The sequence below is a fragment of the Oncorhynchus kisutch genome, linkage group LG11 (genome assembly GCF_002021735.2).
Source record: "Oncorhynchus kisutch isolate 150728-3 linkage group LG11, Okis_V2, whole genome shotgun sequence".
Lineage (NCBI taxonomy): Eukaryota > Metazoa > Chordata > Actinopteri > Salmoniformes > Salmonidae > Oncorhynchus > Oncorhynchus kisutch.
In genome coordinates this window covers 5032406-5044800 of record NC_034184.2, presented here as the reverse complement: position 1 = coordinate 5044800, position 12395 = coordinate 5032406, and the positions used below count along the sequence as shown (strand labels likewise).

At 47.8% G+C, this 12395-nt stretch overlaps 1 protein-coding gene across 2 annotated transcripts in view; it reads left to right on the top strand.

Annotated features, from left to right (window-relative positions):
• The window catches only part of LOC109900093 (centrosomal protein of 170 kDa-like), an 85761-nt gene that overhangs the window by 42430 nt on the left and 30936 nt on the right, over positions 1-12395 (top strand). For both annotated transcript variants that reach the window (XM_020495817.2, XM_031835199.1), the window contains exons 7-8: positions 4860-4997; positions 7683-8147. In XM_020495817.2, the coding sequence (XP_020351406.1) occupies positions 4860-4997; positions 7683-8147 (603 nt within the window). The remainder of the gene's footprint in view (positions 1-4859; positions 4998-7682; positions 8148-12395) is intronic.

Sequence of the window (12395 nt, the reverse complement as noted above, 5' to 3'; positions counted from 1 at the left end):
TGCAGTCAGACAGTCACTGTATGTTCCCTTTCCTCTCTGCAGTCACTGTATGTTCCCTTTCCTCTCTGCAGTCACTGTATGTTCCCTTTCCTCTCTGCAGTCACTGTATGTTCCCGTTCCTCTCTGCAGTCACTGTATGTTCCCTTTCCTCTCTGCAGTCACTATGTTCCCTTTCCTCTCTGCAGTCAGACTGTATGTTCCCTTTCCTCTCTGCAGTCAGACTGTATGTTCCCTTTCCTCTCTGCAGTCAGACTGTATGTTCCCTTTCCTCTCTGCAGCACACCACCATAGGTTAACTGGAGATGTTATGCAGGCAGGCAAAACTCCTCACCAATCTTGCAGCATTTATAGGCTCGCCACTAATCTTGTAGCAATAATAGGCATATATGCATTTTGAACACAGTCCTCTGTGAATGCACACTGCAATTAGTGCATTCTTTGGGTTTTCTTCATATGCAAAGTCAGTGCTTGCTTACACTGCAGTCCGAAGTGAATATTGGGTTCCATTTTGCTATTGTGACATTGTTGGCAGTAAATGGGCCTACACATTGTCCCAGACCTTGCTTCAACTAAAGTCTGTAAATCACACCCATATAAACATCCCAGCTGGGTGAAGCCAAAGTGGGGAGAGGAGAAGGTAGTTAGAAGGTCAGGCCTTTAGCAGCTGGGAGAGGAGAAGGTAGTTAGAAAATCAAGCCTTTGGCAGTGGGAAGAGGAGAAGGTAGTTAGATTGTGTAGCAGAGGTTGGTGTTGATGGGTTTGTCCCTCATTATTCTGCTGATTGGGTAATGTAGGTCAGGGGAACGGCTAAAGCCAAACCATTGCTCCAAGTCCCATCATCCAGGACAGATGAATTAAAAGTGACACGACTTCCGCCGAAGTTGGTCCCTCTTCTTGTTCAGGCAGTGTTCGGCGGTCGAAGTCGCCGGCCTTCTAGCCATTGCTGATCGTCTTTTCATTTTCCTTTGGTTTTGTCTTGTCTTCCATCACACCTGCTTCCAATCCCATCAATTACATGTTGTGTATTTACCCCTCTGTTCCCCTTCATGTCCTTGTGGGTGACTGTTTATTGTAGTGTTTGTGAACGTCTGTCCTGGTGTGTATTTACCCCTCTGTTCCCCCTCATGTCCTTGTGGGTGATTGTGGTGTTTGTGAACGTCTGTCCTGGTGTGTATTTACCCCTCTTTTCCCCCTCATGTCCTTGTGGGTGACTGTTTATTGTAGTGTTTGTGAACGTCTGTCCTGGGTTGTATTTACCCCTCTGTTCCCCTTCATGTCCTTGTGGGTGACTGTTTATTGTAGTGTTTGTGAACATCTGTCCTGGTGTGTATTTACCCCTCTGTTCCCCCTCATGTCCTTGTGGGTGATTGTGGTGTTTGTGAACGTCTGTCCTGGTGTGTATTATACGCACCAAAACCCCAAGACAAAACACACCACAATACAAAAACTCCATGCCACACCCTGGCCTGACCCAATACATGAATAAAAAACACGAAATACTTAGACCACGGCGTGACAGAACCCCCCCCCCCCCCCCTCCTAAGGTGCGGACTCCCGAACGCACCTCAAAACAATAGGGAGGGTCCGGGTGGGCGTCTGTCCATGGTGGCGGCTCCGGCGCGGGACGTGGACCCCACTCCTTTAATGTCTTAGTCCCTCTCCCTTCGTCCCTGGATAGTCCACCCTCGCCGCCGACCATGGCCTAGTAGTCCTTACCCAGAAACCCACTGGACTGAGGAGCAGATCGGGACTGAAGGACAGCTCGGGACTGAGGGGAAGCTCGGGAGTGAGAGACAGCTCGGGAGTGAGAGAAAGCTCAGGAGTGAGAGAAAGCTCAGGAGTGAGAGAAAGCTCAGGAGTGAGAGAAAGCTCAGGAGTGAGAGAAAGCTCAGGAGTGAGAGAAAGCTCAGGAGTGAGAGAAAGCTCAGGAGTGAGAGAAAGCTCAGGCAGGTAGGTAGATCTACCAGATCCTGGCTGGTTGGCAGATCCTGGCCAACTGGCAGATCTGGAAGAGTCTGGCTGACTGGCAGATCTGGAAGAGTCTGGCTGACTGGCAGATCTGGAAGAGTCTGGTCGACTGGCAGATCTGGAAGAGTCTGGTCGACTGGCAGATCTGGAAGAGTCTGGTCGACTGGCAGATCTGGAAGAGTCTGGCTGAATGGCAGATCTGGCGGCGCTGGGCAGACTGGCGGCGCTGGGCAGACTGGCGGCGCTGGGCAGACTGGCGGTGCTGGGCAGACTGGCGATGCTGGGCAGACTGGCGACACTGGGCAGACTGGGGGCACTGGCGGCGCTGGGCAGACTGGCGGCGCTGGGCAGACTGGCGACGCTGGGCAGACTGGCGGCGCTGGGCAGACTGGCGACGCTGGGCAGACTGGCGACGCTGGGCAGACTGGCGGCGCTGGGCAGACTGGCGACGCTGGGCAGACTGGCGACGCTGGGCAGACTGGCGACGCTGGGCAGACTGGCGGTGCTGGGCAGACTGGCGGTGCTGGGCAGACTGGCGACACTGGGCAGACTGGGGGCACTGGCGGCGCTGGGCAGACTGGCGGCACTGGCTGCTCCATATAGGCTGACAGCTCTGGCGGCTTCTTACAGACTGACAGCTCTGGCGGCTCCGTGCTGACTGGCAGCCCCTTGCAGACTGGCAGCCCCTTGCAGACTGGCAGCTCCTTACAGACTGACAGCTCCTTGCAGACTGACAGCTCCGTGCAGACTGACAGCAACGTGCAGACTGACAGCTCCTTGCAGACTGACAGCTCCTTGCAGATTGACAGCTCCTTGCAGACTGACAGCTCCGTGCAGACTGACAGCTCCGTGCAGACTGACAGCTCCGTGCAGACTGACATCTCTGGCTGCTCCATGTAGACTGGCAGCTCCTTGCTGACTGGCAGCTCTGGCTGCTCTATGCAGACTGACAGCTCTGGCTGCTTCATGCAGACTGACAGCTCTGGCTGCTTCATGCAGACTGACAGCTCTGGCTGCTCCATGCAGACTGACATCTCTGGCTGCTCCATGTAGACTGACAGCTCTGGCTGCTCCATGCAGACTGACAGCTCTGGCTGCTCCATGCAGGCTGGCTTCTCCATGCAGGCTGGCTTCTCCATGCAGGCTGGCAGCTCCAGCTGCTCCCTGCAGGCTGGCAGCTCTGTCTGCGCTGAACAGGCGGGAGACTCCGGCAGCGCAGGAGAGGAGAAAGGCTCTGGCTGCGCTAAACAGGCGGGAGACTCCAGCAGCGCAGGAGACGAGAAAAGCGCTAGCTGCGCTGAACAGGCGAGGCGCACTGAAGGCCTGGTGCGTGGTGCTGGTACTGGTGTTACTGGAACCGAGGACACGCACAGGAAGCCTGGTGCGGGGAGCTGCTACCGGAGGACTGGAGTGTGGAGGTGGCACAGGATGGGCTAGACTGTGAAGGCGTACTGGAGATCTTGAGAGCAGTGTTGGCACAGGACGTGCAAGGCTAGGGATGTGTACAGGAGGCCTGGTGCGTGAGGCTGGCACCAACTTCACCAGCCGACTAACACGCACCTCAGGACGAGTATGGAGCGCTAACCCAGGTGTCATCAAATCCCCGACACGTTCCGTCGGGCGAATTCCATGCAAAAAGCACCAACACAGCAACTCCCTCATTTCTCTCTCCTCCAATTTCCCCATTAACTCCTTCACAGTCTCTGTTTCGCTCACCTCCAACACCGGCTCTGGTTCTGGTCTCCTCCTAGGCTCCTCACGATAAACAGGGAGAGTTGGCACAGGTCTATCTCCTGACTCAGCCACTCTCCCTCTGAGCCCCCCCCCCCCCAATACATTTTTGGGGCTGCTTTTCGGGCTTCGCTCTGCACCGCCGTGACTTTCTTTTCTCCAACTCCATTCGCCTATAGCCTTCTTCGCACTGCTCTAGCGAATCCCATGCGGGCTCCTGCACTCTCTCTGGGTCGGCCGCCCACCTGTCGATTCCTTCCCACGTCGTATACTCCGTGCGATTGCTGTCCATAACGTCCTCCTTTCGCTGCTGCCTGTTAACACGCTGCTCGGTCCGAGTGTGGTGGGCGATTCTGTTACGGCTTTCTAGTGGTGATGAATGAGAGTCGGACCAAACTGCAGCGTGTCGATTGCGATCCATATTTAATGAACAAAACGAAACACGAAATAAACACAAACACTACAAAACAAAGAACGAAACGTAAACCGAAACAGCCTATACTTGTGTAAAACTAACATAGAGTACACATAGAACAGATAGGACAATCACCCACGACAAACTCAAAGAATATGGCTGCCTAAATATGGTTCCCAATCAGAGACAACGATAAGCACCTGCCTCTGATTGAGAATCACTCCAGACAGCCATAGACTTTGCTAGAAAACCCCACTAGCTACAATCCCAAATATATACACACCAAAACCCCAAGACAAAACACACCACAATACAAAAACTCCATGCCACACCCTGGCCTGACCCAATACATGAAGAAAAAACACAAAATACTTAGACCACGGCGTGACAGTCTGTCCTGGTGTGTATTTACCCCTCTGTTCCCCCTCATGTCCTTGTGGGTGACTGTTTATTGTAGTGTTTGTGAACGTCTGTCCTGGTGTGTGTTGGGTTATGGATCCATTTATTTTATTATTCTGTTTTCTGGTGGGTTTTGTTAACAGTTATTTCTCTCCTGCGTCTGACTTCTCTGCCGCCAGGTCGCACCCCTTACAAAAAGACACAGTGCAGCTGCTCAGGAACAGTCACAGTAACTACTGGCCAGTTACTGTATCAATTGACTTAATTCATTTATCTTGTCAAACACCCCTTGACGAATGTTATACATTAAATCTAAATTGTGTGAAACCACTTGTGTTTGTTATAGGGGACATAGCAGCATCGCACCGGGGAACACCTCTGTATGGACAGCCATCTTGGTGGGGGGATGGGGACGCAGACGACGAGAACTCCTTCAAACAGGAGACCAAGACGTGTGGGAAGAAGCATGACAGCTCTGCAGCAGGTAAGAACCTACTTGACCTCATCATATCTGAAGTATGAAATTATATGTTCCAAATGTTGGCAAGATGATCAGCTGCATGTTTCAGTACATTAGATGAGCTACTAGAGAACATATTTAATTAAATGTACAGTACATTAGATGAGCTACTAGAGAACATGATTAATTAAATGTACTGTACATTAGATGAGCTATGGGTGTTGTTAGTAATGCTCTGTCAGGAATATGTATTAATATGGGTGTTAGTAATGCTCTGTCAGGAATATGTATTAATATGGGTGGTGTATGTAATGCTCTGTCAGGAATATGTATTAATATGGGTGGTGTTAGTAATGCTCTGTCAGGAATATGTATTAATATGGGTGGTGTTAGTAATGCTCTGTCATAAATATGTATTAATATGGGTGTTAGTAATGCTCTGTCGGGGAATATGTATTAACATGGGTGGTGTTAGTAATGCTCTGTCAGGAATATGTATTAATATGGGTGGTGTTATTAATGCTCTGTCAGGAATATGTATTAATACGGGTGGTGTTAGTAATGCTCTGTCAGGAATATGTATTAATATGGGTGTTAGTAATGCTCTGTCAGGAATATGTATTAATATGGGTGTTAGTAATGCTCTGTCATAAATATGTATTAACATGGGTGGTGTTATTAATGCTCTGTCAGGAATATGTATTAATATGGGTGTTAGTAATGCTCTGTCATAAATATGTATTAATATGGGTGGTGTTAGTAATGCTCTGTCAGGAATAGGTATTAATATGGGTGGTGTTAGTAATGCTCTGTCAGGAATATGTATTAATACGGGTGGTGTTAGTAATGCTCTGTCAGGAATATGTATTAATATGGGTGGTGTTAGTAATGCTCTGTCAGAAATATGTATTAATATGGGTGTTAGTAATGCTCTGTCAGGAATATGTATTAATATAGGTGTTAGTTATTCTGTGTGTGTGTCTCATGTACTCTAATGACCCCTGGGGGTACTTGGCCTATCCGCAGGGGTTACTTGAGTAGACTCATGAGACCATAGACCTATTGGTAAAATGCACATGAGGGGGTACTTCAGGACAGAGCAAAATTCAGTTGGTGGTATAGTAACCGTAAAAAGGTTGGGAACCACTGCTCTAATGTACAGTTTTCCTGTTAAATGAATGACCACCGTGACCCTCATTGCTTTTTCACATGATTCATCTTGAAATCTTTAGAGGAAGGGTGGTAGTATTTATTTAAAAAAAGGGAGGTTCTAAGATGAAGTTGTGGTGGTCTTGTTTGTGGAAGCAGTGGGTATTTGTTTGATGCTTGGATAGGATGAAACCTGAAAGCACAGCCTTATTTACCACCAGACCTGTTGGGGACTATAATCTAGGACCTGATGCAAGGGGTATCAGTTTGAATATAGTTCTCTAAATGGACAACACTCCATTTTTTACTTTGTTGAAAGCCACAGATATTTGCAGTCATGCTTTCAGGAGCTTATCTGTTTTCAAAGAGATACAAACATGACTTACTTTCAAGTTGAATTGGGAGATATAACTTCTGAGAAAGATGTGGCCTTATTGGGGGCTCCTAAATCCCAGTAGCTATTATACTTTGAATATTTGACTTTGATATTGTTCCCTTACTACTACATAAGGGAGGAAATGTACAAAACTAACTTGTACTTTCCAAGAACAACTCAGCTGCTCACTTTGGCATACGTATAAACTAGATGGTCTACACATATGCCATAATGCCTTGCCACATAATCAAAGGAAGTTGCACAATCATTACTAAGTAAGTGACATTATTAAGTAAGTTACACTACATGGCTTTGTGCCTGTCTGCCTGGGCTCCAGCACAGCCTGACCTGTTTTGCCACCAATGCTCCTTATAGGACACATCACTGCACTCTATACTCCTCTGTAAACTGGTCATCTCTGTATGCTCATCGCAAGTCACACTGGTTGATGCTTATTTATAAAACTCTCTTAGGCCTCACTCCCCCCTATCTGAGATAGCTACTGCAGCCCTCATCCTCCACATACAACACCCATTCCTTCCAGTCACATTTTATTAAAGGTCCCCAAAGCACACACATTTCTGGGTCGCTCGTCTTTTCATTTCGCTGCAGCTAGAGACTGGAACGAGCTGCAACAAACACTCAAACTGGACCATTTTATCTCCAACCCTTCTTACTGACAGTTGTGGCTGCTTCGCATGATGTATTGTCTGTACCTAGCATTTGTGCTATTGTCTGTGCCCAATAATGTTTGTACCATGTTTTGTGCTGCTACCATGTTGTGCTGCTGCCATGTTGTGTTGCTACCATGTTGTTGTCATGTTGTGTTGCTACCATGCTGTGTTGTTGTCTTAGGCCTCTCTTTATGTAGTGTAGTGGTGTCTCTCTTGTCGTGATGTGTGTTTTGTCCTGTATTTTAGATTTGAATCCCTGCCCCTGTCCCTGCAGGATGCCTTTAGCCTTTTGGTAGGTCGTCATTGTAAATGAGAATGTGTTGTTTAACTGACTTGCCTAGTTAAATACAGGTTACATAAACAGAGGGCTGTGTTCTGCCAGGGCCGCAGACACGGATTCAGACTTATGGTGAGACTCAGAACAGACACAGCTGAGCGGCCCATTTGGGGCCCGTAACCTCTGACCTCTAGATACTGATCCCCAGTGTTCTCCTCTTTGTGATCCTACAGATGGCAGAGAGTCTAAGAGGAGTGAGAGGCCTATGGAGGATGGTCTGGGTCCTGAGCCCAGCTACTTTGAGATCCCTACCAAGGAGTCTCAGATGGCTGAGGACAGCATTCATGAAATCCCTACTAAAGACACTGAGGGGGCTGCTGCTACCACCGCCAGTAGCGCTCAGGGCCACGCCTCACCTCACGCCTTCACCATCGAGTTTGATGACACCTCTCCTGGCAATGTCAGGATTAAGGACCATGTGTCCAAACTGACTCCGGACCACCGGCCCCGGCCTAAGAAGGCCCCCCAGCCGGGGAGCAAGGACCTCAGCACCCTACAGGCCGCCATGATGGCCTCTGAGAGCAAGGTGGCTGATTGGCTGGCCCACAATGACCCCCCCACGGTGCACAGTGAGTCCACAGAGGAGGACAGCAAGAGCATCAAGAGTGATGTCCCCGTCCACTTCCACAGGCTCAAAGGTGAGGGCCATATCCTGCCTGCTTGTCCTTCTCTCTGTCCCACAGTTTCTGTTGCCAGATCAGCAAATGCACATATTTCCTCCCTATAGCCACACTACAGTATCATCTACTAACTGTTGTACATCTGACCTTGCTAACTTCACAATGTTGCTGATCTGATCAACATGTGTTTTACTGCTAAAAGCCATGAGTGTTTGAGTTATTTTGGGAGTTTTTTTGCGAGATCCTGTAAAATGGATCCTCTTAAACCTTTTACGGCTGCGGTCCCTGTACAGGGACCAAAATCAGCGAAAATTTCAGAGCACCAAATGTAGTACTCGATAACTCAAACTTTCATTAAAACACACATGCAAGATACTCAATTAAAGCTACACTCGTTGTGAATCTAGCCAACATGTCAGATTTGTAAAATGCTTTTCGGCGAAAGCATGAGAAGCTATTATCTGATAGCATGCCCCCCCCCGAAATACCCTGAACGAGACCTAAACAAAAGAATTACCGGTAGCCGGCGCTACACAAAACGCAGAAATAAAATATAAAACATTCATTACCTTTGACGAGCTTCTTTGTCGGCACTCCTATATGTCCCATAAACATCACAATTGGGTATTTTTCCCGATTAAATCCGTCATTGTATACCCAAAATGTCCATTTATGAAGGCCGTCTGATCCAGGAAAATTCACCTTTACAAGACGCAACGTCATTTTTTTTTATTAAAAAGGTTGCCTATAAACTTTTACAAATCACTTCAAACTACTTTTGTAAACCAACTTTAGGTATTAATAAACGTTAATAATCGATCAAATTGATCACGGGGCGATCTGTATTCGATAGCAGCAAGTCTTGAAATCATCGTCCATTTTTTCACTTTCATAACTTCCTCGGTGTACCCCAAGACAGGAAGTGCCTATACGTCATCCCACCAAGGATAAACATGCAATGAAATGCCAGTACTGGCGACATCGTGTGGAAGCTGTAGGCATTGTAAACGGGACTCCATCTATTTTCTATCGCCATAGACCATACATAGACTGGCGGATGAATATTTTTCTTGTGTTTTTGGTGATCAGTTTTCCTTGGGATTTTTACTCCTAAACACGTTCTGTTATAGCTACAGACATGATTTAACCAGTTTTAGACTTCAGAGTGTTTTCTATACACACATACTTATCATATGCATATACTATATTCCTGGCATGAGTAGCAGGACGTTGAAATGTTGCGCGATTTTTAACAAAAAGCTGCGAAAATTCGAAGCATCCTTAACAGGTTTAATAAAGCTCATCCCTTACTCGCTAAAAACAGAGGCTACATTTTTTTAAAATCTTATCATCTAAAGTAAGACTAGTGTTTACCTCGAAACACCTAGAATAGCGGTTCTCCTGATGCAGTAATGACCATTATTAATGACCATGACCATTAACCAACCAGACTACAATTACTCATACCTGGTCATGTAACCTACTGTATGGCCCATACCTGTCAATGTCCTCAGGCTGGTCATGTAACCTACTGTATGGCCCATACCTGTCAATGTCCTCAGGCTGGTCATGTAACCTACTGTATGGCCCATACCTGTCAATGTCCTCAGGCTGGTCATGTAACCTACTGTATGGCCCATACCTGTCATTGTCCTCAGGCTGGTCATGTAGCCTACTGTATAGCCCATACCTGTCGATGTCCTCAGGCTGGTCATGTAACCTACTGTATGGCCAATATCTGTCAATGTCCTCAGGCTGGTCATGTAACCGACTGTATGGCCCATACCTGTCAATGTCCTCAGGCTGGTCATGTAGCCTACTGTATGGCCCATACCTGTCAATGTCCTCAGGCTGGTCATGTAACCGACTGTATGGCCAATACCTGTCAATGTCCTCAGGCTGGTCATGTAACCTACTGTATGGCCCATACCTGTCAATGTCCTCAGGCCATTGTAAATATAATTTGTTCTTAACTGACTTGCCTAGTTAAATAAAGGTAAAATATATAGATTTAAATATGGCCCATACCTGTCATTGCTTTTCATGTAATCTACTGTATGCTGTGTGTATTGGAGCAGGAGATCCTTGCATAGCCTTGGTTCTGATCTTTCCGACATTAAAGAATTACTTCCACTTTTCTAATGCCTGTAGCTGCAGTCTCACTCCAAGCTGCAGTACAGCAGGCAGTCAGACAGGAGAGAAGGCAGGAAAGGCCATGGCGTGTTTACTCCTCCTGTAGGCAGTCAGACAGGAGAGAAGGCAGGAAAGGCCTTGGCCTGTTTACTCCTCCTGTAGGCAGTCAGACAGGAGAGAAGGCAGGAAAGGCCTTGGCCTGTTTACTCCTCCTGTAGGCAGTCAGACAGGAGAGAAGGCAGGAAAGGCCTTGGCGTGTTTACTCCTCCTGTAGGCAGTCAGACAGGAGAGAAGGCAGGATAGGCCATGGCCTGTTTACTCCTCCTGTAGGCAGTCAGACAGGAGAGAAGGCAGGATAGGCCATGGCGTGTTTACTCCTCCTGTAGGCAGTCAGACAGGAGAGAAGGCAGGAAAGGCCATGGCCTGTTTACTCCTCCTGTAGGCAGTCAGACAGGAGAGAAGGCAGGAAAGGCCTTGGCGTGTTTACTCCTCCTGTAGGCAGTCAGACAGGAGAGAAGGCAGGAAATGCCATGGCCTGTTTACTCCTCCTGTAGGCAGTCAGACAGGAGAGAAGGCAGGAAAGGCCATGGCCTGTTTACTCCTCCTGTAGGCAGTCAGACAGGAGAGAAGGCAGGAAAGGCCATGGCCTGTTTACTCCTCCTGTAGGCAGTCAGACAGGAGAGAAGGCAGGAAAGGCCATGGCCTGTTTACTCCTCCTGTAGGCAGTCAGACAGGAGAGAAGGCAGGAAAGGCCTTGGCCTGTTTACTCCTCCTGTAGGCAGTCAGACAGGAGAGAAGGCAGGATAGGCCATGGCCTGTTTACTCCCCCTGTAGCCTGATCTGACTTTCATCCTGCTAGAAGGCTTTACACGCTACTCATCTGAATGGCTTACAGTATCTAGCTGTATGATTCTTCTTCTCAAGGTGACTCTGCGCAGACAAAATTCACTGTGATGCCATATCATCTCCATGATGATATGATGTAACTCTAAAGGTCCCTTATATTAAATATTGTCTGTTTATGTAATTGTATTAAGGTCCCCACCCTGAAGCAAATAAAGTCCAACCCTCCTTTGTACTGTATATCAGTGACGGAGACACACCCCTATGACTCTCTATGTACATCCTCCCACTCTGATTCTAATGATTCTTCATTCTTAAATCTCTCAGCCTTCCATTTACAGTAATACAAGAGAGACTAGGCATGGCTTTGTTAATGGCAGTCCGAATTGTCTACTTCCTCAGGATTAGTCCCCAGCACTTCTAAATCCCCCAGCCATCTCCCAGCTCTGAGACCCATTGACTGAGCTTAGCATGGATGGCACAGTAGACCACCTGCCTTTCTGCCTGCCTCACCCATTCTCCATTCTCCCTGCATACAGCACTCATTTTCTGCTGTACACCAAGGAGCCAAGCCACATCCATTCCATCTCCTTAATGATTCATCCACATAGTGCTTTAGTTGTTTCATATTTTAATTGGAGCCTTGCCACTATCTCTGTCTGCATCTTCATGACCATGTCTGGGCCTTTTGTGGGACGCTGTTTGACAGGACTCAATAGAGTGTGGGCTGGGCGCTAGCTACTCTTTGTAGCTGGCTAATTAAATGGCTGCTAATTTCTGGTGTAGGATAGCTGTGCCTGGGGGTGGGGTGCAGACAGTGGTATAAATGGAGATTTATGAAGCACATAGCACGTACAAAAGTGAAGTCAGAGGCTGAGCTGCTGAGTGCTACAGCGCATACTGTATTGGGGCGGCAGGGTAGCCTAGGGTAGCCTAGAGCGTTGGACTAGTAACCGAAAGGTTGCAAGTTCAAATCCCCGAGCTGACAAGGTACAAATCTGTCATTCTGCCCCTGAACAGGCAGTTAACCCACTGTAACCCACTGTTCCATTGAAAATAAGAATTTTTTCTTAACTGACATGCCTAGTAAAATAAATAAATAAATACAATGTTTGGCTGCTGTGCTTTGAGGCGTTTCTCCTGTACTTGATTTATGGGGTGTATTCTGAAGCTGTATCTTCCAGAGGCTATTGTGGGAGTCTAGCTGTGGGATCGAGGGGAGGAAGAAACAGGGGTCGGTGTTGTGGTTGGAGTTCTCATGCTGCAGGCGGTCAGGACTGTGAGCTTTGG